Here is a 26,340-nt window from a genome sequence, read left to right as displayed (position 1 = left end):
GACGAAGACGATCTGAGAGAAAACTGGAGGGCGAGAGGAATTCCGTCGATTTTCTTGGGATTTCCGTCGGGGCAGCCGTTCCTTGCTCCACCGGTTCATGTGGATTCCGTTTCCTCGGAAAATTATGGTTGCAATCCAACGGAGAGCAATGCCCGCGGCCGGAATTGCAGACGCAAATTTGGTCCCTTCTCCCTCTTCTCGAGAAACCCTGATGTATTAATAAGGCTTCACGTTTTTCTCGCCCCAAATTCTCCCTTATATTGGATTTTTCCTCGCGGGTTTCTTGTTTCGGATCTTAATGCCGACGTGAACTTTCTTGGGAGAATTCGCTCCGATTTGTTGGGAATTACGGTGAAGCAGCGTGTTCTTTGATGGTCGTTTTGGGAATAGAAGGTTTGGGTTTCTTTTTTCACTGAATATGTTGGTTTTCGGTTTTAGTTTTGTTCGTGGAGTCGTGGGAAATTGGGTTCTTTGATTGCATGAGGATTTTATGAGTTTTCTGCTTCTTTGCTGTGGTTTATTGTGAGGATTGGGGAAATTGGCTGTGGTTTTTTGTTGGTGGAATTTGGGAAATGAGGAGGATGGATTGTACATAGGTAAAAATTCTGCACGGACCCTTTTTGGGTTGAGGGACAGGTGATCGGTGTGGCGAGCGCGGATTTTTTCGATTGAACCACGGAAGGAGTTTGGTTTTGGGTAATTATTCGATTCATGGAAGGGTGGCTAATGAGAAACGGATGTTGTTCATCCACTATAGATCTCGTTGGCGTAGTGGAACTTGAATTGTTTAATTATTGTGCTTGGAATCGAGTTTGTTGGAGAGTTACTAGGACCTTGAATTCTGTATTTGGGTGAATGTGCTTTCTTGTGTAAGTTTTGTGTTAAGGATTGTATGTTTTTGGAGTTTTGGTGCTTCAAGCGCTCCGCATTGTTGATTATGAGATTGCGGGTTGTTGTTGAGTCCGAGGTTTTTGCGTTTCGGAAGCACGGGGCCATAAGCTTAATGTTGAAAGGATTGATGTAGTTGCTGCTGGTCATGAAAATTACTGCTACCAAGGGGTGATGTTTTGGGGCTTCAGTTAAAGTTGTGATTAGGTGCTATTGTGTGCGTTGAGGTCTTGTGTGTAGGTTAAGGTTCAAGGTGTGAAATACCTGGTCGAATGAAGTGGATTGTAGCCCTTGATTTGTAATATCCGAATTTGCGGATCAATAAAATCTGGGAGTTGGTGTTTTAAAGGAAAAGCAATTTATTGGTGTCCAATGACTGGTTCAGAATGAGTGGGTTTGGAAGGGTTCCCTGTAAATGGAAACCCCCGATAAAAGGTTCTCTGAGTTATTTGATGTAGTGAAGTCGTGGATCCCTCGGAGGACCGAGCCGCCGAATGTGTCGAGGGACTTTTGGATGCCTGACCATAGCTGTAGGGTTTGTTATGAATGTGATTCCCAGTTCACTATCTTCAACCGAAGGCACCATTGTCGTAGCTGTGGGCGAGTTTTCTGTGCAAAGTGCACAGCAAACTCCATACCTGCATCACCAGATGACCCAAAGCATAGCCGAGAAGAAGGTGAAAAGATTCGAGTCTGTAATTATTGTTTTGAGCAATGGGAGAAGGAGATGGCATCTGCTGATAATGGGATCCTTCAGATATCCAGCCCCGGTCTTAGTCCTTCTCCATCAACTGCGAGTTTGTCAAGTAGCAAGTTTAGCGGTCATAGCGGTAGCACTGTCAATTCAATGCCTTATTCGATGTGCCCGTATCAGTGTGTCACTCATGTCCCTGATCGTAGTCCTCATCAATCTGCTAGAACAGAATTTCTTCCTGACAAGCAAGATATGGTCCCCTCAATAATGAATGGTGATTCTGTTTTGGACATAGGAGATCCATCTCCAGCTCTGTCTGAATTCTTTATGAACAGGTGTACACACTTTTTCCTTGTTAATTTGTTGGTGGAATATTTGAAATGCCAATGCATTTTCTTGCATTCTTGGTTTTGGTGCTGTTATCTTTGAGATCCTGTGGCTTCTCTCATTCTCTCAGAAAATTTTAACTTTTTAACAGTTGCAGGAGTTATGATGACGACGACGACTATGAGTATGCCAAATATAACATGGGCTCTGAAAGGAAGCATTTTCAGCAGTCGGATGAGTACTTTGTCCCAGTTGTATTTGATGACATCGACCATTGTTATACATCTCAAAAAGGACTTCCTGCTGATTATGTCAGTGTCAATTCTAGAAGGCAACAGTTCACAGGGGATGATGGAATTGATCGGACAGACCAAATTCTGAGCATCAATGATGATGGCTCAAGATCTCTCAACGCTCCAAATGCAACCTCACCAGTTTCTGAAAGAGTTGAGCAGCATAAAGAGGAGGGGGAGGGGCATGATAATGAATGTGATGCTGCTTCTTCAATATTTAGAGTTGAGGGTCCTGATGATGAGCCTGTTGATTTTGAGAACAATGGTTTGTTGTGGTTCCCTCCTGATCCAGAAGATGAAGAGGATGAAAGAGAAGCTTTCATATTTGATGATGATGATGATGATGATGATGGTGATGATGATGTAGCAACCGAGTGGGGAAATTTACGCTCTTCAAGTGGATTAGGGAATTCTGAGCACCGGACTAGAGATCGCTCAAGCGAAGAGCACAAAAAGGCTATGAAAAACGTTGTTGATGGACATTTTAGGGCATTGGTGGCTCAGCTTTTACAAGTGGACAATCTGCCAATTGGTGAAGAAAATGACAAAGAGAGTTGGTTGGAGATTGTTACATCTTTGTCATGGGAAGCAGCGAGCTTACTGAAGCCTGACACAAGTAAGGGAGGTGGGATGGATCCTGGTGGTTATGTGAAGGTAAAGTGCCTAGCCAGCGGTCGTCGCAGTGAGAGGTATGATTCGTCAAATCTTAATGTTTTTCTTGTTTTCTAGCTTTATACTCTTTTTCCTTTTGGATGCATCATAGTATATTTTCAGCAGGCTAAATGGTTCATACTCCATCAAGAAGCCTTATGCTTCACCTATTTCATTTTTTTCTTTTTAGTATGGTGGTTAAAGGAAATGTTTGCAAGAAGAATGTGGCACACCGGCGCATGACATCAAGAATAAGAAACCCTCGTATACTTCTCCTTGGAGGGGCACTAGAATACCAGCGAGTAGCAAATCTGTTGTCGAGCTTTGATACTTTATTGCAGCAGGTATGCTGACTGCTAAATTCTCTTGCCCTGGAATTTTGTTCTAAGTAGTCGTATATCTTTTCTTTTGTACAGGAAATGGATCATTTAAAGATGGCAGTAGCTAAGATAGATTCTCATCAGCCTGACATCCTCTTAGTAGAGAAGTCAGTTTCTCGCTTTGCACAAGATTATTTGTTGGCAAAAGATATATCGCTAGTGCTCAATGTCAAAAAGTCTCTCTTAGAGCGTATTGCTCGCTGTACTGGTGCACAAATTGTTCCTTCTATTGATAATTTGTTACAGCCGAAGCTGGGGACATGTGAATCATTTCATGTGGACAAGCTTCTTGAGGAGCATGGAAGTGCTGGGCAGACTGGTAAAAAAGTGGTGAAGACCCTCATGTTTTTTGAAGGCTGCCCAAAACCATTGGGCTGCACAGTAATTTTCTTCCTGTTTACCCTGGTTCTCTGTTGTAGATTTTTGCATTGAAGCTTATTATATGTGTTGATTAGTTGAATTACTTGATGCATATCCATTATTAAATTGGGACTTTTTTCTTCTGCTGTCTGCCATGGAAAAAGCTAACAGATAGGTCTGTGTTGATGGACTTTCTAAATTAAGAATAATATGTGGAGGGCATATGTATGAGACTAACTTAAAATCTTCTGGATATGTTTATCTTAACTTTAAATAGGCACATTTTGCATTTCGCTTTCTTTTCTGTTTCATTTGGTCAGTGTGGGGTTCATATTACTTACCAGTCTTACTGTTACATAACTGTAAGTATCTTGTCTTGGAAGTTTAGAATAGTGACTCCTATCAGTTTCAAATACTGATGTACATACATGTTTCCGTGCAATAATTGTTCTAGGATATCTAGATTTTCTGTTTCTTTTCATTTGTTATAAAAACATAGGAGTCTAAAATCATTGCTTCAGCATTTCTGGTCTGGCGGATAACCTTGTCCAGCAAGATTGTCTTATTTGGTCCTTGCCTGTGGATATTGAGAGTAAGGATTTGATGAAAAAACAGCCTGTTGATAACCTGAGCCCTACGTGACTGGAGAGAGAATTTGAACATGTGGTCCTTGAGCCTGCTCTTATTCATTATCCATATCTTGTAAACTTTCTGTATAAGGATAATATGTAGAGATGTTCCCTTGCTTGGGTGTATATATATATATATATACATACCACACACCCCACAAAGGACATAAATACAAGCCACTAGGGCACACAATACATGCCACTAAGGGCCAAAGTGAGCACAAGAACACACTTAAAAAATAAATTATTTATTAGTGTTCAAATGCACAAAGAATGCATATATTTACAAGGGACTAGTCCCATATATATACAAGAGAGGGAGGAGAGCTAGCCGTTAGAGCATCCTAACCAGGGTTACCGGAAGCCCCGTACATGGGGAAGCGCAAAACATGGTGCTTTTGAAATGTGCTGAGAAGCGCCAAAAAAAATTGGAAAGCGCACTTCCCAATTTATGGGAAGCAGGCTTCCCAGTTTAAGGAAAACACACTTCCCATTTTGGGGAAGCTCGCTTCCCACACTCTTTCCTCTTGCTTCCCTTTATTTTTTCATTTTTTTTGTGTTTTTATTTTATTTTTCTCTTTTTTCGCTTCCCCTTGCTTCCTAGGTCACTTCCGGTTTGCCTCCAAGATGATTCCTGGTTTGCTTCTAAGTCGTCCCGCGCTTCCCGCTTCCTAAAATTTTGGAAGTGCCTCGCATCTCGCTTCCGCTTCCCGAATCGCCTCCCGCTCCCGCTTCCCCAACTGGTAACTCTGATAACTAGCCATTATTTAACACTAATGGCTAGTTGGCTAGCCCAACTAAATGACAAAAATGCCCTATAAAGGGCATCAAAAATACAAAAAACAAATAACAAAAAAGAAAAGAAAGAAAATACATATTTATCCTAAATACATTTTATAATGTACATAAATACATATATATACCTAATACATACTTATACATGGTATATGTACATACATATATATGATGTGTGTATATATACATAGATAAAATACATTTTAACAATATATATATATATATGTGTGTGTGTGTGTGTTAAAATTTTGACGTAGCAAGTTTTTTCTGTTGGATGAATGGATACAGCATCCTGGACTGCAATTGAGACATATGCACAGTTGATTTTGAGTAGGCTGTGACAGGACCTTAATTTTTTTCCAATTTTGAGTAGGCTGAAGTAGGAATAAGGAGCTTCTCGGGCTTGGTTCTAGCTCATTCATTTAATAAACAGGATGAGCTCTGGTGCAAACTCATATGGTTAAATGAGTGAAGCTTGAGCCCATGTTTATACTCATTTGAAAGCTTGTAAGCTCATTTAATATAAATTTAAACCATCGAAGATCATACTCAATCAATCATTAATCCTTTACAAAATAATTTTGCATAATAAGATGGTTTTAAATATAGCAACTTTAAGTCAAAACATTGATGTCACACAATCTCATGAGAGCCTATAAAACATTCGTGATATTTTTAAAGATAAATTTAATACTTTTGATTCCTTTAGTATCATCTCTTGTTATCAACATGTCATCAACATATAACAATTCCTGCATCAGATTTCTTAACAAACAATGCAGTGTCAGTATAACATGAAGAAAAACTATTTTTGGTCATTACATTGTTAAGCTTATCGTGCCAAGCTTTGGGAGCTTGTTTCAAGCCATAAAGAGCTTTACGAAGGCGAAGAACTTTATTTTTAGAAATTTTCATACTGTAGACTTCTTCATTAAGGTCTTCATTTAAAAAGGCATTTTTGACATCCATTTGATAAATATTTTATTTTCTAATGGACGCAATGCTGATGAGACATCTGACAGTAATCATACGAGCTACTGAAACAAGTGTCTCTTCATGGTCAATCTCGTATTCTTGAATATACCCTTTAGCTACTGGACGAGCTTTATAATCTCAAGAGATCCATCGCTCTTGGTTTTGATTTGAACACCCATCTTCATCCTACGGTTTTCTTTCCACTGGGAAGCGTTTAAAATTCTCAAGTGTTGGCTTTCCTAAGAGCTTTGAGTTCACTCTCCATGGCTTCTCTCCATTCAGTACATCATTTGACATCTTAAAAAAAAATTTGTTCAAAATATGAGTGAATGACACTTAAGCAAGCCTGATATTTAGGAGAGAAAGAATCAAAGGACACGAATCTGGAGGGAGTTCTTCTAGTTCTTTCGGTTCTTCTAGGATTTGAATCATGAGTGGAGATAGATTCGCTAGGTTCACTATATTGCTCGATAGCACTTCTAAAGGTGCTTCTGTCTCTATAAGAATAGGTGATAGGATCTCTAGTTATATTTTCTTCTTGAGAGGCAGTAGGATTAGAATTATTGTTGATCACAATCACTTCATTGTCACTGTTATATGTTGATTCATCATCACTAGAGATATTATCATCCTTAGATAATAGATAAAAAAGAAATGAATAGTTATCATTTTTTAAATGACTCATTTTTCTCAAAACCACTATCATTTTTCAAAAATGTTACATTCTCTGAGACATATAACTTACCATTCTTAGTATCATAACATCAAAATCCTTTTTGGGTTTCGGAATAGCTAAAAAAAGCATAAGGAATGGCTTTAGGTGAGAGTTTATCATTTTTATCTGTAAGGATAAAGCACTTACAACCAAAAACTCTCAACCTATTATAATCGGGCTCTTATTCATATAGAATCTCAAAAGGAGAGACTTTATCTAGATTTTTGGATGGAAGACGGTTAATAAGATAAACGGAAGCAAGAGCAGCCTCGGCCCAAATTTTTTTTGAAATACTTTGAGAAATAAGAAGGGTTCTAGTGGTTTCAATGATATGCCTATGCTTCCTTTCGGTCAAACTATTTTGTTGTGGGGTCTTATGACACGATCTTTGATGGACAATACCATAATCTTCAAGATATTTCTTAAACTCATTAGAGAGATATTCACCTCCGAAATCGGTCCTAAATATCTTTAAGTTACTATTAAACTGATTTTTTATCATCATATGATATGATTTAAAACATGAAAAAAAAACTTGATGCTTATGTTTGAGAAAATATATCTAATAATATCGTGAAAAATCATCCACAAAAATCACATAATAGGGGAAACCTCCCTTAGATATGACAGGTGTCAGTCCTCAAACATCCGAATGAATAATTTCAAAAGGTTTAGTGGTAAACATAGATCTTTGTTCAAAAGGCATACTTCTCATTTTTTCAAGAATGCAATCTTTACAAAAGAAAGTACTTTTACAAAGATTCTTGACAAAATGCAAATAGGACAACTTGGTAATGTTGAGATGACCAAGTCTTTTATGCCAAACATTTATGTCTTTTTGTTGGGCCACATTACAAAAGGTGGTTTTAGGGATTTGGAGAGAGTCCATATAGTACAAGTCTTCCTTCCTAGAGCCTTCCCCAATCAACCTCCCGGACCGGTGATCCTGTATTAAACATTTATTAGATGAGAATTGAATGTCACACCCAAGGTCCGAGAGTTGAGAAACGAAATGTAAGTTTAAATTCAATTTTGGTATAAATTTAATTTTAGGAATAAAGAAGTTTTGGTTTTCAAAATTTTCAATTCCCTTAATTTCAAGAGAAGTACCATCTGTGGTTGAGACAAAAGATGGTGACAAATTCTTATATTCGGAAGGAAGGTAAAAAAGTTGTTCGAAACGCGAGGGCTAAGGTATATAAGGAGGTTTATGACAAGTTGGATACCAAAGAAGGCGAGAAGGATATTTATAGGCTTGCATAGATGAGAGATAGGAAATCGAAGGATTTGGGTATGGTTAGATGTATCAAAGATGAAACGCAAAGGGTTTTAGTCAAAGATGAGGAGATTAAGGAGAGATGGAAAGATTATTTTGATAAGCTATTTAATGATAGTCATGCTCAAGATCTTGGAGACTTCTCCATTACTTTTCATGAGATAAATCGTGACTTCATGCGCAAGATTCAAAAGAAAGAAATTGCAGAGGCTTTGAAGAAAATGAAATCAAGAAGGGTAGTTGGCCCAGATGGTATACCTATCGAGGCTTGGAAATGCTTGGGAGAGAAAGGTTTAGAATGGTTGACAAATCTTTTTAACTTGATTTGGCGAACAAATAAGATGCCTAATGAGTGGAGGAAGAGTACTTTGGTGCCTTTATATAAGAATAAGGGTGATATACAAGATTGCACAAACTATCGTGGTATAAAACTCATGAGTCATACTATGAAACTTTGGGAGAGGGTGATTGAGTCTAGGTTGAGGAAGGTTGTCATGATATCGGAGAATCAATTTGGTTTTATGCCTGGAAGATCAACTATGGAAGCTATACATCTTCTTAGACAACTTATTGAAAGATATAGAGAGAGGAACAAAGATTTGCATATGGTTTTTATTGATTTAGAGAAGGCATACGATAGAGTACCTAGGGACGTTCTCTGGTGGACAATGATGAAGAAAGGTGTTTCTCTCAAGTACATTAGTATAATTAAAGATATGTATGAAGGAGTAGTAACCAATGTCCGCACTTGTGGAGGGGTGACAACCAATTTTCCGATAACGGTTGGGTTACATCAAGGATCTGCTTTAAGCCCTTTCCTATTTGCGATAGTGATGGATGAGCTTACGATATCAATTCAAGAAAATGTACCGTGGTGTATGTTGTTTGCTGATGATATTGTTTTGATTGATGAGTCTAGAGCTGGGGTTAATGCTAAGTTAGAATTATGGAGACAGACATTGGAAGCTAGAGGTTTTAAGTTGAGTAAGAGTAAGACTGAATATATGGAATGTCGGTTTAGTAAGCAACGAAGTAGTGATGGGAGTGTAGTGAAGCTTGGTGAGCAAGATATACCGGTGAATGATTATTTCAAATATTTGGGATCCATCATTCAAATGTATGGAGAAATTGATGGAGATGTAAATCATAGGATAAAGGTTGGGTGGATGAAATGGAAAAGTGCTACTGGAGTGCTGTGCGATCGTAGAATGCCATTGCGGTTGAAGGGAAAGTTTTATAGGACGACTATTAGACCCGCTTTACTATATGGTACGGAATGTTGGGCTGCCAAGAGACATCATATTCAAAAAATGAGTGTAGCTGAGATGCGGATGCTTAGATGGATGTGTGAAAATACAATAAAAGATAAGATTCGGAACGAAGAGATACGTAAGAAGGTAGGTGTTGCACCCATTGAAAATAAGATGCGAGAGAATCGTTTACGGTGGTTTGGACATATTCGGCGAAGGCCTAATGATGCTCCAGTTAGAAGGTTGGAGAAATGGAAAAATATATTAGTTAAAAGAGGTCGGGGTAGGCCTAGGAAGACTTGGATGGAGATGATAGGAAAGGATATGAATGCTTTGAACCTCACCGAGGACATGGCGTTGGATAGAAATGATTGGAGGAAAAGGATTCATGTGGAAGACCCAAAATGAATTTCTTTTTTGGTTCATATCGCTGACCCCAATTGTTTTGGGATGAAGGCGTAGTTGTTGTTGTTGTTGTTGTTCGGAAAGAAAAGAAATGTTTGAAGACATATGAAATGATGCACCCGAATCTAAAAGCCAAGAGGTTTTACCTGGAAGGGAAGGAGTGGATACGACGGTGCCAGAAATAGCTCCCTTAAGAAGAGGTTGAAGGGCTTCCATAATTTGATTTAGAGAGAGCTCTACTTGTAGATTCATCTTTTTGTGGTTGAGATGTGGTTGTCATTGCTAGTAATTTCTTTCATTTAGGACAAACTGGTTTGATATGACCCGGTTCCTTGCAAAAGTGGCACACAATTTTGCTATAGTCCCTTCTTCTGCCTTAACCACCATTGGATCCTTGATTTTGGTTTTTAAAATGAGGAGGTTTATATGTCCTCAAGTTTTTGTCGGGCCTAGAAACGACATTTGCTCCATCACATTCTTCTTGATTTGTGGGCATTGCTAGAACACTTGGATTTTGCTTGCTAATGTTCATACAAGTTTCTTCTCCACTTAATTTGGTAATGACATCTTCAAGAGAAAGAGAGGTGAAGGAAGATAGGAGAGAAGATCTAATTTTTTCAAAATCGGGCCTTAGCCCATTCAAAAAGTTAAAAATTCGATCTTCTTCTAATTGTCTATGACGAAGCTCTATGGCTTCACCACTCCACTTGGGTTCGAGCATAGCAAGTGCATCCCATATGGAAGAGAGTTCGGCAAAGTACTCTCTTATAGTCATCTCTCCTTGAAGAAGAGTTAGCGCCCTCTTTTGGAGGTAATACTTATGGGACAAATCCCTAGAAGTGTACATCTTCTCAAGGTACTCCCATGCTTGAGAAAATTTTTTAAACTTTATGATATACCTCTATGACTCAATGAGTAAGTCATTCAAGAGTTTTAAACATATAGAAAATTCACACAATATATCAAGAATTATACTTTGAACTCAAAAAATTATGTAAACACATTCACACGATGATGGAGAGCATGCAATATTAAGGAGTACAAGAATATATTCAAAATATCATGCATATCACAAGCTAAAATTCATCAAAACATCATAATATTAAAAAAATCACAAGACAATTCATGTGAGTACACTCATATCATTCAAGAGTTTAAAACATATACAAAATTCACACAATATATCAAGAACCATACTTTGAACTCAAAAAATCATGTAAACACATTCACACGATGATGGAGAGCATGCAATATTAAGGAGTGCAAGAATATATTGAAAATATCATGCATATCACAAGCTAAAATTCATCAAAACATCATAATATTAAAAAAAATCACAGGTCATGTGAGTACACTCATTAAGCATTGTACAAGCGAGGACATATCATAAAATTTAGTATTTTGCAAAACATGAAAAACATATAAGATTTTAAGAAACCACATACTTTTGCAAAATACACTTATCTATAATCAATGTTTACGCAAAATCCATATGTCAAGATACTATAATTTTTACAAGTTCTACTTTCAATGGATTTATGAAAAAACATATTCCTTTTAAAATAATTTCATTTTAAACACATATGCCATAATGTCACAATGCACATATCGGAATGAGAGAGCCTTGAATCCAAGCCATTTAATAAGTTGGAATTTTTCCTTTGAGGCACGATCACGAACAAGACTTCATGACCATGATGCCTTCACTCTGATACCATGTCACGAAGTGGTGCAGAATCCAAGGCAATCAAAACTCAAACCCAAATACCAACATGCATTACATATGAATGAAAAATAAATACAACAAACACAATACTTTATGAATATGTATCTCCATTAATAATGAACATTGAAATACATAAGCCAAAAGAAAAACATTATATAAAATACCTCACTACACAAATACACTTTCACTCATGAGCCTAAACTACCCATCACTCTCTCACCCACAATAGGCACACACACCCCATATATAGAGAGAAAAAAGAGGAAGAGATAGAGTAAAGAGAGGAGAGAGAAAGTCCTCTCTAGCCATTGGACTAGAAATCTAGCTTCCCAACACAAATCTAGCTGTTGGGCCGAGTTCCCAAAAACTAGTGTAAAGTCAACTTTAATTGACTTTACAATGAATATTATATATATATATACAAAAAAAAAGATAGAGTAATCTTAAGAGATTCAACATAAGAATGGACTAGAGCAAGGAATGCTTGATATTGAGCTGAGAAAGACTCATAATTAACAAAACGAGAAACAGAAAGATGGGAACTAAGCTTGCGGTACTGATATTCCTTGTGGTGACTATTCATTATCAATAGAGGTGAAACCTGACTGAGTACTAGCGGGAAGATTTGCACCATGTATGAATATATCAAAGAAGGAAAGACAATCAGAATCTGGACACCTTTGAGTGTATGTCTAAAGTGGTCCACTCTCCTTGGTATTTTTCTCTTCAAAAGAAAAAAATAGACAAGAAAAGAGATTTTGACCTATTAGTTTTCTCCTTGATACAAATAGCAAAATAGTGGAGATGTTCCAAAAAGGTCACATGTCTAGAAGTCCATAACCTCTTGGACATTGAATCATAACAATGCTATCCTTTTTTACCCTTTGAGTATCCAACAAATCAACAGTTGATAGTCTTGGGTGACAATTTATTCCACTCACGTTGGGGCAATGTCATGTAACGGGTATAACCAAAGACACCGAAGAATAATTTGGCCACAAAAAGACTTGTAATTAATTAAAAAAATTGTTACATATATTGCTTAATATCATAAGAATACTACCAGAAATCAAAATATGCCTGTTGTTGTGCTTAGCTACTCTATTATGATTTGGAGTGCTTGATAAGATTTTTGATGTACTATTCCTTTTTCAACTAAAAGCTATTGTAACTGAGTATTAATTTACTCTTGCCTTATATTTGAGTGCAAGATTTTCAGATGAATTAAAAATGTGTTTTAATTATGGTATAGAATTGCGTGAAGATATCAGATGACTCATCATCTTTTTTCATGAAATAAATCTTTTAAATCTTGTTCAATCATCAATAATGGTAACAAAGTAGACAAATCCACCTTTTGAATTTACAGCTGAAGCCCCTCAATGTTGGAATGCACATGATCAGCAATATGCAAACAACGTTTTGAAATTCAATAAGTCAACACATTGACTCAATCAACTTGACTTGCCTCATTCATTTATTGGGTTAACTTAGAGAAATGACTCGAGAGCCTGCAAAACCTGGTACAATTCTATGAGTCACAACTTGACTCAGAGTCAAGTTGTGACTCAACCCAAATCATGCTGAGTTTTATTGGTTCAATATATGTTTTCTCTCCTTTAATCACTGCACACCTTTACCCAATAGTCAATCTCTTGTACAAGGAACTGGATTACAAACTTGCCTTCGAAGTAGTTATGACTACCTACTACTGTAAGAGGTAATCTTGAATGGGTAGCTACTCTTGCTACTTAAGGCTTCAAGGAAATATCAACTTATTCAGGCTGATTGGTATTATTTCTTCACAGTTTTGATTGCTATGCTGTTTGCAAAGACCTACGGGCCGTGAACTTCTTTTCCCAGAGAAGAAGAAATGAGGGTATTTGAGGAATAAGCATCGGCTAATTCTATGCCAGTAGCCACAGTAAGACAAAGGATGCAAACGTTATGCATACCATGTATGTGTCAAGCCTACAACTGTGACATGTGTGTTGGTTGCATGAAGGTACAAAGCACTCGCAAATCGAAGCAGTTAGACATTATTGAAATTGGTTGCTTTCAAGCTACATAAACAAAATATGGCCTATTGAGTACAGCTAAGCTAATATGCGTCAGAGAAAGCCAAGTGCCGGAGGTAAGCTATTCGGCTTAGGGCATAGATTCGCAAAAAAGGGCTAGTCTCTCTCTCTCTCTCTCTCTCTCTCTCTCTCTCTCTCTCTCTCTCTCTCTCTCTCTCTCTCTCTCATTGAGACTGTTATGAATTCTATGGAGTTTCTGTTTCTTGATTGAACAACCCCAATTTTCATTACTTCAACTACATCAAATGATCTTTTAAGTTGTTAAAGATTCTCCAGTTTATGACCACTTCTCTATGGTACCAGTTGCTTCATTTTAAAGGTAGGCGGCTTTGGAACTGGTACCATAAGTACTATAGCACTACTCTTTCTAACTAGAAAATGCACAGAAACTTTAACATCATTAGTACAAGAACCAGAATGAGAAAGGCAAATGGATCTTGAGAAAAAATCCTCTGAAACTTCTTATTCTTACTAGAAATTCTTCTTATTTACTACAATTAGAAATTATGTTTATGTTAGCAAAGAAGACTTCATTCTTGTTACTTCAATTCTGATAAATAAAACAAACTGAACTACTTTTTTGCCTGTAAATAACCAAATCTATCACTCTACTACTTTTTGACTTGAATTTCTTTTGTTCAAGTTCAAGTCTGCGTCGAACAAAAAGCGACTACTAGTGATTTTACCTTCCGAACAACATAGAGAAAAGAGCAACAACAAGACTTGGAAGTATGGGGAATGAGACTTTGTCCATATCATCTGATGAGTGGAAAGAAACCATGAGACGGAATCCAATGAAGAACGAGCTAGGGTACAGAACTATGGATGAACCAAAACTCCTGTAAAGACTAGCTGTTGAGCCGGATGAAACCTAGCCCTTATACATATAATCTTTCTTAGCACAAATGAAGAGTATGGGATGTCATGTATTTTCAAGGCCATCCCCCCAAACAAAAAAAATAGCGAGTGCTTTTTGGTTTCACGCCGCTTGCCCGGTCGAGGAAGGCAGTTCATTCAATATGTCATCTTCCTTTCCTTGTAAAGTACAATGGCTCCTAATCCTCAGAAGCAAAGGGCTGATTAGGCATGTTTTATTTCATATTTCTGATTCTTATCAGGTTCATTTTTCCCTCGTCTGATGTTCTGTGTGTTTTGAATATTGAGAAAAAGTTGATTTTTGTTAGTTGACTAGTTGATGATACAAATTCCTAGGTCATACTTATTCCCTCTTCTCTATATGTGAAGGATCTTCTCACGAACAAAATGTAGGCTGAAGGGGAGAGGCAAAAAATGTGTACATCATCAAGAAGGCTTCTGTATCATCATTTATAAATCCTATTCTTGCTTCAAAGTTGAAGTCTTATGTTCATGGTCTCAAAGTCTAGTATTTCCCAGTTTGATAAGGCTACTGTATGACACTGTGGCGTAGCATTGTAGTTGCAATTTTGTTGATAATATTCTTTCTGATGGATTGATATCTAAATCAAGTCTAAGCCTTGTATGTAATAAGTAAATGTGTTCTAGTTGTTTGCTTGCAAGAGTCATGTATTACCCTTTGTTTCATGGGATAATAGCACTTCATGGCCATTTAAAAACTTGTTCTTTCCAATCCAACTTTTAATTGACTTATGATAGTCAAATAATGATTTTTCTTGTTATGCATGATTTATTTTAGGAAAAATAAATCCAAAGTTTTTGACATCTTTCATAAATTATAAGCACTTGTTAGACTTAATTCTCTACTCCCATTCTAAATTTTTGGAGTGATGGTGGTGGGGAGTATACATCAAAAGAATTAACTGAATTTCTACAAGAAAATGGTGTCAATCATATATTATCTTACCCACACACACTTTATCACAATGGAGTTGCAGAAAAGAAGCATTGAACATTGTGGAGAGTGCCTTATCTATGATTCATGCCAGTGAGATTCCATTGCTCTTTGGACTGAAGTCTTTCACACTACTGTATATGGCATAAATAGGCTTACATGCAAATTCTAGATTTTAAATCTCTATGTTTCACATTGCATTGGGAAGCACATATATGATATTTTAAGAGCATATAGGTGCATACGTTATGTCCATGTTGATAAGAGTTTGAGGAACAAGTTTGGTGACAAGTCAATAGTATGCGGATTCATTGGGTATGCTGATAATTATGATGGTTATTGCTGTTATGGTTTTGCAAATAAATGCATTAGGATATCCAAAATTGTTGCATTTGATGAGTTCTTTTCAGCATGTCCCTAGAAGCGTCTCACAGGAAAGCATTCCATAAGAAGTTGGACTCTATTAGCCTTGGATGAGTGCAAAATTATTCTTCAATGTTCCAAGTGCATATTACACTTAGAAACAGCTAACTGCAGATCATACCCCAAAAGATGCAGGAGATAATGTGGAGATGGTTCCCAAGAAGGCATGAATCAGATAACAGGACACGTGAAGTTTAGACTCAGGGAAGCTCACGATATGGAAACATATCTGTTAGAATAAGTGCAAGTGATCTTCATGGGCAGCAAGTGGAAGAAGTTGATAGGACTCAAACTGTGAGGAGTTCTACCAGGATTGGACACCCCATATACAGGTGGGTGAGCTATGAGAACTTCTGCCTAGATGATCAAATATCTGAAATTAAAAGGCATTATGAGGATTTTCTGCAAAGGCATAGAAGAGCAATTGATGGATTGAAGCCATGAACGAGAAGCTAAAAGCACTCCATGAGTGCTAGACTTGAGAATTGGTAAAAAGGCCTAGAGATAAGAATATGGTTGGTTTACAAAATCAAGTAAAATTCAAATGGCAGCATAAGGTCAGACTCGTAGTGAAGAGGTTCACTCTAGAATATGACTTAGACTATGAGAAGAATTTCAGTTCTACAATGAAGATAGGGCCCATTTGAATCATTCTATCTCTTGCATTTGATCATAAGTGGTCTTTAAATCAGCTTGATGTCAAAAATGCTTCGGAGACCTCAAAGGAAAAGTTTTACATGGGGCAGTCTCCAGGATATCATGAAAAGCACCCAAGAGTATATTTGCAAATTGAAACGATCCATATATGAGTTGAAGCAGATATCTAAATGTTGGGTTGAGAATTTCTTAGACGAATATAAAAGCATGACTTCAAAAGGTTGGCACTGGACCATTTCCTATTTGTACATAAAGGATGAGACAACATGGCATCACTTATATATTTGTATGAAATCATCATCACAAAGAAATGGGGAGATTAAATCTCTCTCTCTCTCTCTCTCTCTCTCTCTCTCTCTAGTAAGAAGTTTCAGACGGAGGTTCTGGGAAAACTCGAATATTTCTTAGGTGTGGTAGTGGATAAAAGATATTACGAACTTGTTTTGACTCATTATAAATACACCAGAGATTTATTTGCAGAGACATGTATGAAAGATTGCAAACCCTTGGCCCTCACAAGTCTCATTCACCATGGGTTGAGCATGAATGAAGGTGAATTCTATGAGGAGCCTATTGAAATCTATGTATATATGTAATATAATGTTTTACATTTTTTTGTGTAATACATCTTTATTAGGTCTGATTGTACATTCCCTATGCTCGGGGTATTTTTGTCTTTTTGTGTCATTATTTACTATACTCTAACGGGGTCGACCCTTTTTATTTATAGAGACAAGCCCTCTCATTAGGTATTTTGATATAGAGAAATATATTCAGCTGCTCCTTTTTTTGTGCTCTTTGTAAACTCTAACATATCTCTTCTACTTTTACAAATTCTAACATGGTATCAAAGCCATGGATTCAAGCTAAAAAGGAGGGGTTTTGAGTGTGCTGGGTTGAGGAAGGAGAGCACGCTGCTGGAACTTGTGCACAGTCCCTGCTGATGTAAGCTTTGAAGACTCAGGTTGTACGATCAGTTGAGGTTTGAGGACTGTGACTTGGGCATTTACTAGTTTATGATTTTACGAGATATATGAATCAAAATTTAGGAGATATTTCTGATTTTTCACAGATTTTCTGGATTTTATGATGAACAGTGTCCAGATCGAGAAAACTGTTGATTCTGCCTTTGTTAAGGGATGGATTTGAGAGTATCCATGAAGGCTATGGTATAGGAGAAAGAAACGAAAGTGGAGAAAAGATTTTAAATTTTGGTTTGTCCCATGATATGATCTTAGCAAACACTTGGTTTAGGAAGAGGGAGTCAAAAGTGGGGTTAATACAAGTCAGATGGATTTTTTCCTACTTAGAAAAAGAGATAGGGGTTGTTGCATCGATTGTAAGGTTATATTGGGAGAAAGTGTAGCTACACAACATAGAGTCTTAATTTTAGATCTTAGAATTAGAAAATGCCGCAAAAGGGATAGACATAGGATAGATCCTAGAATTAAGTGGTGGGCACTGAAAGGAGCTAAACAAGGAATGTTTGTAGAGCAGATAGTTAAGGAAGTTGATTGGTGTCTCAGGGAGGATTCAGAATCAATGTGGAATAAGATAGCGGGTGGCATGAGAAAGGTGGCTAAGGAGATATTAGGTGAGTCTAAAGTCGGTGCACCGCTAGGTTAAGGATACATCATGGTGGAACGAGGATGTCAAATTAGCTATTAAGGTTAAAAGAGTGTTATAGAAATCTAAGAGTCGTGATAATGAGAATTTGGAGAAGTATATGATAGCAAAGAAGGAAGCTAAAAAAGTAGTTTAAAATGCAAGGGATAAGGTATATAAGGAGGTTTATGACAAGTTGGATACCAAAGAGGGCGAGAAGGATATTTATAGGCTTGCGAAGATGAGAGATAGGAAATCGAGGGATTTGGGTATGGTTAGATGTATCAAAGATGAAACGCAAAGGGTTTTAGTCAAAGATGAGGAGATTAAAGAGAAATGGAAAGATTATTTTGATAAGCTATTTAATGGAAGTCATGCTCAGGATCTTGGAGATTTCTCTATTCCTTTTCATGAGATGAATCGTGACTTCATGCTCAAGATTCAAAAGAAAGAAATTGCAGAGACTTTGAAGAAAATGAAATCAAGAAGGGCAGTTGACCCAGATGGCTTGGAAATGCTTGGGTGAGAAAGGTTGAGAATGGTTGACAAATCTTTTTAACAGGATTTGGCTGACAAATAAGATGCCTAATGAGTGGAGGAAAAGTACTTTGGTGCCTCTATATAAGAATAAGAGTGATATACAAGATTGCACAAACTATCGTGGTATAAAACTCGTGAGTCATACTATGAAACTTTGGGAGAAGGTGATTGAGTATAGGTTGTCATGATATCGGATAATCAATTTGGTTTTATGCTTGGAAGATCAACTATGGAAGCTATACATCTTCTTAGACAACTTATTGAGAGATATAGAGAGAGGAACAAAGATTTGCATATGGTTTTTATTGATTTGGAGAAGGCATACGATAGAGCACCTAAGGATGTTCTCTGGTTGACAATAATAAAGAAAGGTGTTTCTCTCAAGTATATTAGTATAATTAAAGATATGTACGAAGGAATAGTAACCAATATCCGCACTTATGGAGGGGTGACAACCAATTTTCCTATAACGGTTGGATTACATCAAGGATCTGCATTAAGCCCTTTCCTATTTGCTATTGTGATGGATGAGCTTACGAGATCAATTCAAGAAAATGTGTCGTGGTGTATGTTGTTTGCCGATGATATTGTTTTGATTGATGAGTCTAGAGCTGGGGTTAATGCTAAATTAGAATTATGGAGACAGACATTGAAAGCAAGAGGTTTTAAGTTGAGTAAGAGTAAGACAAAATATATGGAATGTCAGTTTAGTAAGCAACGAAGTAGTGATGGTAGTGTAGTGAAGCTTGGTGAGCAAGAAATACCGGTGGATGACTGTTTCAAATATTTGGGATCTATCATTCAAAAGTATGGAGAAATTGATGGAGATGTAAATCATAGGATAAAGGTTAGGTGGATGAAATGGAAAAGTGCAACTGGAGTGTTGTGCGTTTGTAGAATGCCATTGCGGTTGAAGGAAAAGTTTTATAGGATAACAATTAGGCCCGCTTTACTATATGGTACGCAATGCTGGGCTGCCAAGAGACATCATATTCAAAAAATGAGTGTAGCTAAGATGCGTATGCTTAGATGGATGTGTGGGAATACAATAAAAGATAAGATTCGAAACAAGGAGATATGTAAGAAGGTAGGCGTTGCATCCATTGAAAATAAGATGAGAGAGAATCGTTTACAGTGGTTTGGACATATTCGGCGAAGGCCTAATGATGCTCCAGTTAGAAGGATGGAGAAATGGGAAAATATATTAGTTAAAAGAGGTCGGGGTAGGCCTAAGAAGACTTGGATGGAGATGATAGGAAAGGATATGAATGCTTTGAACCTCACCGAAGACATGGCAGAGTTGAAAGCTTTTTGTGATGCTGATTTTGGAGGATTCCCTAGAGATAGACTTTCCATTATAGGGTTCTCTGTTTTGCTTAGAAGCTCTTTGATTTCGTGGAAGAGCAAGAAGCAACAGAAGTTGAGTAACTTTTTTAAAAGGACGAGGCGTTAATTCCCCCAGCTCTGTTATAAAAAAGAAAAGTTGATAAACTTTTCACCATTGGGGATTATCACATCAATCATGTAGAAAGCTGCACAAGCAGAAAGTATGTCTCTTAAGTAGTAATGCTTGCTTTCTCTTGTTCAGTCCTGGCCAGCCTTGCTCTTTGTTTCTTTCTTTTATCTTGAAAAGGGATAAAAGGCGGGATAATCTGCTCATATCCAGAGTGTGGGGAGGAGAACTCTGCTATTTGCTTTAAACTAGATTAGTTGACAAGACATGTTAAAACATCATCAGAAGTTAACAGTTGTATTCACGAAACAAAATGCCCAAACCTTATTGTAAAAAACTAACGATCATTGTGGGATACTTTTTCATGGGGGTGTAATGCATAAGTCCATGTTGCCAGCTTTAAAGATTGTTGATGAATGATTTTTATTTTTAATGTGTTTTAGAGTTCTATTTTGGAAATAATGAGTGTAAAGCAGGTGATTCACATATTTGCTTTTGTGTTTCTGTGCTGTTACAGGTTCTGCTGAGGGGTGCCAATGGTGACGAGTTAAAGAAAGTAAAACATGTGGTGCAGTATGGGGTTTTTGCTGCTTACCATTTGGCTCTGGAAACTTCTTTTCTTGCAGATGAAGGTGCCTCTCTTCCAGAACTACCCCTGAAGTCTCCAATTACTGTTGCATTGCCTGATAAACCATCAAGTGCAGAAAGGTCCATTTCTTTGGTGCCTGGCTTCACGGTTCCTGCTGCAAGCAAACTTCCTCCAGAGAATGAGATCAGATCGATCAGGTACCAAGCCCCTCAGCCATCTTTTCTGGGCAGCAATTCTAGTAGCAATCCGATGATTTCAGGATCAACCTATCCATATAATGGTGCTGTTTTTCCTTACACTGGAACTGCTACTTTCTATACAAACCCATCCGTTTTGTCCAATCAAAATCAGATTCAAAATGTTGAGGGCTTGTCCCAGCATCCTTCATCAGCAACTTTTTTTCCAGAGCAGTTTTCTAAGTCTTACCATGAGTTTACTCCATATTATATATCTGAAAAAGATAAGAGTAATTCAAACCATGAAGAGGCATTTAATCCTGAATCTCTTGCAATGAATGTTCAAGATGTAGCTCAACGTGAGCCTCCAAGAAGCTATTGTGAATGTGTGGATGTGTTTGATTGGAGGCATATTCAAGCTACCGAAGCTGATATGTATGGGCAGGAGGTTATTGAAAATCAACTGCAGCATTCTGATGGAGGCCCAATCCATCAAGAGAATCGTTGCCGTGATTGGCGTGCTCCCTTGAAGGAAGAGTTTCCTCCTCCTTCTGACCATCAGAGCATTCTAGTGTCTCTATCTACTCGTTGTGTGTGGAAAGGGACTGTATGTGATCGTGCTCATCTTCTTCGCATTAAATATTATGGGAGTTTTGATAAGCCATTGGGTCGTTTCTTACGTGATGACTTGTTTGACCAGGTTTCTCTCTCTCACGTACATACACATGTTTGCATTCAGATACCTTGGTCAATACATTTTAAACATGTTGCTTATGGCAGGGTTACCAGTGTCCTTCTTGTGAGATGCCAACTGAAGCCCATGTGCATTGTTATACTCATCGGCAAGGGAGTCTCACAATATCTGTTAAGAAGCTCCCTGAGTTTATGCTACCTGGAGAACGTGAAGGAAAGATCTGGATGTGGCACCGATGCCTGAAGTGCCCACGGAATAATGGGTTTCCTCCTGCTACCAGAAGAGTAGTGATGTCTGATGCCGCTTGGGGTTTATCTTTCGGGAAATTTTTGGAGCTTAGTTTTTCTAATCATGCTGCTGCAAGTAGGGTGGCTAGCTGTGGGCATTCTCTACATCGTGACTGCCTTAGGTTCTATGGGTATTGGTCCTTTTATGCTTCCATACTGTACATTGTTGATGTCTTGTGGACAAAATCTGGTTATATGTTTCAATTTTTTTTTATGTTATCTACCTTAAGCAGGTTTGGGAGAATGGTTGCTTGCTTCCGATATGCATCAATTGATGTTCATTCTGTGTATTTGCCACCTTCCGAACTTGATTTTGACTACCAGCAGCAGGAATGGATGCAACAAGAAGCGAATGAGGTAGGCTGTGTACATACATTTGGTAGATATACCCACACCCACTATTGGTTTTGGGAACTGGATTGACATGCTAACGCTGGCCTGCCTTCAAGGGAAACAAATTTGGGATAAGACTGAATATATTTGGTGGATGTCATGCAATATGCAATGTCTCTGGGGAAATGATTTTGTCCACTGGTTTTTTATTTTCTTTGAAATGGAGAAAATTACTACTGTTACTAGTAATAGTAAAGAGCTATATGGTGACAAGTCCCTCAGCATTAACAGCAGATGAAATAGTCATTTTTTTAGAAAATGATGCTATAAACAACAATACTTAATGCTCTGATTCAAGATAAATCATCCCCAGTCTGTCCCTTGACTCCCTTCTTTGTTCCTAGAATGATATTTGTCTGAATTCTTCCATGTAGCATAGGGATGATATTTAATCTCTTTTATTGAAAGGGCCAAACTCTTGCAGAAATAATAGGAAAGGTAAAGATCTTAGTTTTCTATTTTCATTTTTCTGGTTGGGTATGCTCTCAGCTGCTTTGGGAAAATCCAGTTGGTTCATATTGATTGTAGTATTTTTAACAGGAGGAGCCTCACAAGTTGTTTGGTGCTTATTACTCTCTTAACTTAAAACAGTATAACTTTTGTCAAGCTTTTTTTTTTGGTATATTGGGAACTGAAACTATTTTCCACTAACAGATTGTCAGCAAGGCAGAGCTTTTCTTTGCTGAAGTTCTCAATTCTCTTCGGCTGCTCTCTGATAAAATTTCAAGCATTGGATCATGCCAGAGTGGCACAAGAGTTGTTGAATTGAGACGGCACATAGCAAAGTTGGAGGAATTGCTGCAAAAAGAAAGGGGTGAATTTGAGGTGGAAAAACAAGCCTTTCTCGTCTTATTTTAGGGGTCTGGAAATGTTTGTGTGATGCTGATCTGTGTGTTGTGTTGTCCTTGATTAACTTGGCACAGGATTCACTTCAGAAAGCACTGTCAAAGGAGTTGCATAAAGGTCAACCAGCAGCTGATATTCTTGAGATCAATCGATTAAGAAGGCAGTTACTTTTCCATTCGTATGTGTGGGACAATCGGTTACTTTGCTTGGACTCTTCATTCAAGAAGATTTCAGCTGCTTTTTCTGCAAATGATCTAACTGAACACCTCAGTAATTTTGCAACCATAATAAAGGAAAAACCCAGTTTCATTGATAAGATAGTTGAGAAAAAATCTGCATTAAAGCAAAATGGAAGCCTCACAGGCATAGAGTCTTTGATACTGGACACAAAGGTAGATGAGACATGTAAAGGTAGCTTACATACGGTCAATAGTCATGGCAGCCTCAGTGAACTCTCCAATTCTCTTGTCTCAAGTATTCAAGAACAAGAAGGGGATGAGGCGTCAATTGATGAGACGAATATTAAAGACCAAACTAATCCTCGGAAAGATGGTATCATGGTTCGAAGGGCTCTTTCAGAGGGACAATTCCCAATTGTGGCAAGTCTGTCAGATACATTAGATGCTGCATGGACTGGTGAAAACCATCTTGCCATTTTAGTGCCACAGGAACTGGAACCTGTGATACCTGATTCTGTCATGGTGGATTCATCAGGCAATGCTGCCACTGCAGAAGCTGATTCAGGGGAACATTTAGCAGCTTCAAGAGAGAAGGTTGAAGCAGATGCCACCCATTTCATTCCAACCGAATCACCCAAAGTGGGCACTGAAGATGGTGAGGATTTTGGGAGCTGGTTTGAGTCACCGTTTTTAAATTACCAAGCTTATGGAAATGGATCATGTTGCAATGCTGTAAGATTTGATGTACTTGGAGAGTACAACCCAACATATCTTTCATCTTTCCGGGAGTTGGACCGTCAAGGTGGTGCTAGGCTGCTTCTTCCAGTTGGTGTCAATGACACTGTTGTGCCAGTTTATGATGATGAGCCAACAAGTGCAGTTGCACATGCTCTTGTCACTCCTGATTATCATAGTCTGCTATTGGATGATAGGGAAAGAATGAGAGAAGGTGGTGATTCTTTATTTTCATTGCCTTTTTCTGAGGCTGCCTCTTTACTTCCTCTTCAGTCACTTGATGAAGTCTCAACTGAATCCTTTAGAAGCTTTGCATCTTCAGATGATGGTGTATCAACTGGATCTGGAAGCAAGAACTCCTTATCTCTAGATCCTGTTGTCTATACCAAAGCAATGCACGTGAAGGTATCTTTTACTGATGAAGGTCCTCTGGGAAAAGTGAAATATGCCGTAACTTGTTATTATGCAAAGTGTTTTGATGCATTGAGGCAGATCTGTTGTCCATCTGAGCTGGATTTCATAAGATCAATCAGTCGCTGTAAGAAATGGGGGGCACAGGGTGGTAAGAGCAATGTTTTCTTTGCAAAGACATTGGATGATAGGTTTATCATTAAGCAAGTTACTAAGACAGAGCTGGATTCATTTATCAAGTTTGCTCCATCATATTTCAAATATCTATCAGAGGCAATTGGCACTCGCAGTCCAACATGCCTGGCAAAGATTTTAGGGATTTATCAGGTAACTTTTTCTGCTCCTGGCTATTTATTCCTTGTTGCTGTTTAAACATTCTTGATTGTAATAGCTACTGCTTTTTCCACCTTGTGAAAAATGTAGTGCATGCGTGATATATATGATATGCTGAATACATTAACTGCACCAAGATTGTTTTGAGTCCAACCAATTGAGTCTTTTTAGACATTAGTTGAAATAGACATGGTGAAATTTTGTTGATAAACATGGATGACTTCATTCTTAAGATGCATTTTCCATGATAAGATTTGCTTTGCCATAATTTTGATGCTAATTTTTGTTGCATGATGTGCTCTTGTTTTTGTTGCTATAAGGTTTCATCAAAGCACTTGAAAGGTGGAAAGGACACAAAGATGGACTTTATGATTATGGAAAATCTTTTGTTCAGACGAAATGTTATGAGGTTGTATGACCTTAAAGGAGCTTTGAGGGCTCGTTATAATTCTGATTCAAGCGGAACAAATAAGGTTCTTTTTGATCAGAACTTGATTGAATCAATGCCAACTTCTCCAATTTTTGTTGGAAACAAGGCAAAACGCCTGCTAGAGAGAGCAGTGTGGAATGATACTTCTTTTCTTGCTGTAAGTATAAAAAATCCTCCTTTTTCTTTTCCTCTTTGAGCTGGGAAACCATCTGTTCAAGAGTTCTTTTTCAACCTACCCAAATCCCATGGCTTTTCTGTGTCGGAAAGCACCATGCTATCTCTAAATTTTTAGAAGGAATTCCAAGCAATCTCCTGTGAGATAAATGAATCTTGGTCTTAAGAAGTTGCCATAATCCGGAAATCTTTGGAGTACATGTAGGAACATCTAGATTTCTTTCCAACTGGTGGAGTATAAAAAATGTGTCATATTGGTTCGTCTTGAGGATTTCTGCTTGATAAGCTTGTGGGTACAATTAATTCATGGTCTCACTTCACATTTCAAGTGAAGACTAAGTTGGTTAGCGAGGTATCTGGAACCATGAAATCAACTAGGTCTGCAAATGCTGAGTCAAATCTACTCTGTCATAGCTGGTATTGCTTTTGGACTGACTTGAAACCTAGCTGATCCTCAGCCTTTTCAGAGATTTGGAACATAATGGTCACCTTGAATAAACAAAAACTGTCCTATGCTTACAACTTACTTTGTGCATGTCAATTTTACTTTCAGTCAATTGACGTAATGGACTACTCATTGCTGGTGGGAATAGATGAGGAGAAACACGAACTGGTTATTGGTATCATTGACTATATGAGGCAGTATACTTGGGATAAACACTTGGAGTCATGGGTAAAGGCGTCGGCCTTCTTTCGAGGGACAAAGGACTCATTGCCGACTGTGATTTCACCCAAGCAATACAAAAAACGTTTTAGGAAAGCCATGTCTACGTACTTTTTGATGGTCCCAGACCAATGGTCCCCACCTTCCATGATCCCCAGTGTATCTCAATCCAATCTTTGTGAAGAAAGCTTGCAGAATCTCTCACTCGAGTGACATACGGTGCCACACTGCCTCCTTGTATATGTAAATTGTAAGTTGGAAACCTTCTATATGTTCTTTTCTGTAAAAAAATTTTGAATGGTAGGGGTGCTTGTATTTTTAGATCTGCAAGTGATTCATTAAAGATGCAGAAGAAGGCTCTTTGCCATGAAATTTTCGTTTTAGATGACCTCATTGGGAGTTCGCCCCATCAAGATTTGTACAAATATTGTTGTCATCTATTTATAGTATATTAGAGAATATGCTTATTTCAGCACCA

The 26,340-nt window shown here is 37.8% G+C and overlaps 1 protein-coding gene across 2 annotated transcripts; it reads left to right on the top strand.

Annotated features, from left to right (window-relative positions):
• LOC149841181 (1-phosphatidylinositol-3-phosphate 5-kinase FAB1B-like) lies at positions 1-26,340 on the top strand. Of its 2 annotated transcripts, none has more exons than XM_090003640.1 (11): positions 1-1,917; positions 2,067-2,891; positions 3,044-3,197; positions 3,270-3,614; positions 20,469-21,416; positions 21,497-21,828; positions 21,931-22,054; positions 22,745-22,915; positions 23,014-24,588; positions 24,915-25,181; positions 25,752-26,340. In XM_090003640.1, the coding sequence occupies exons 1-11, from the start codon at positions 1,304-1,306 to the stop codon at positions 26,073-26,075; spliced, it is 5,679 nt and encodes a 1,892-aa protein (XP_089859766.1). In that variant the 5' UTR covers positions 1-1,303; the 3' UTR covers positions 26,076-26,340. The 2 variants fall into 2 exon arrangements, with proteins under 2 accessions (XP_089859766.1, XP_089859765.1); XM_090003639.1 differs by having other exon boundaries at positions 24-1,917; positions 2,061-2,891.

Source organism: Nuphar pumila, chromosome 4 (assembly GCF_984573655.1).
Source record: "Nuphar pumila chromosome 4, dmNupPumi1.hap1.1, whole genome shotgun sequence".
NCBI lineage: Eukaryota > Viridiplantae > Streptophyta > Magnoliopsida > Nymphaeales > Nymphaeaceae > Nuphar > Nuphar pumila.
Note: the sequence above shows the minus strand (reverse complement) of the source record. Positions and strands in the feature narration are given on the sequence as shown.

Coding starts and splice junctions, on each gene's coding strand:
- LOC149841181 (XM_090003639.1), top strand. CDS start 1,304: ATGGAAACCCCCGATAAAAGGTTCTCTGAGTTATTTGATGTAGTGAAG. Junction 21,829..21,930: donor GACTGCCTTAGGTTCTATGG/GTATTGGTCCTT, acceptor TACCTTAAGCAG/GTTTGGGAGAATGGTTGCTT. Junction 25,182..25,751: donor ATGATACTTCTTTTCTTGCT/GTAAGTATAAAA, acceptor TTTTACTTTCAG/TCAATTGACGTAATGGACTA.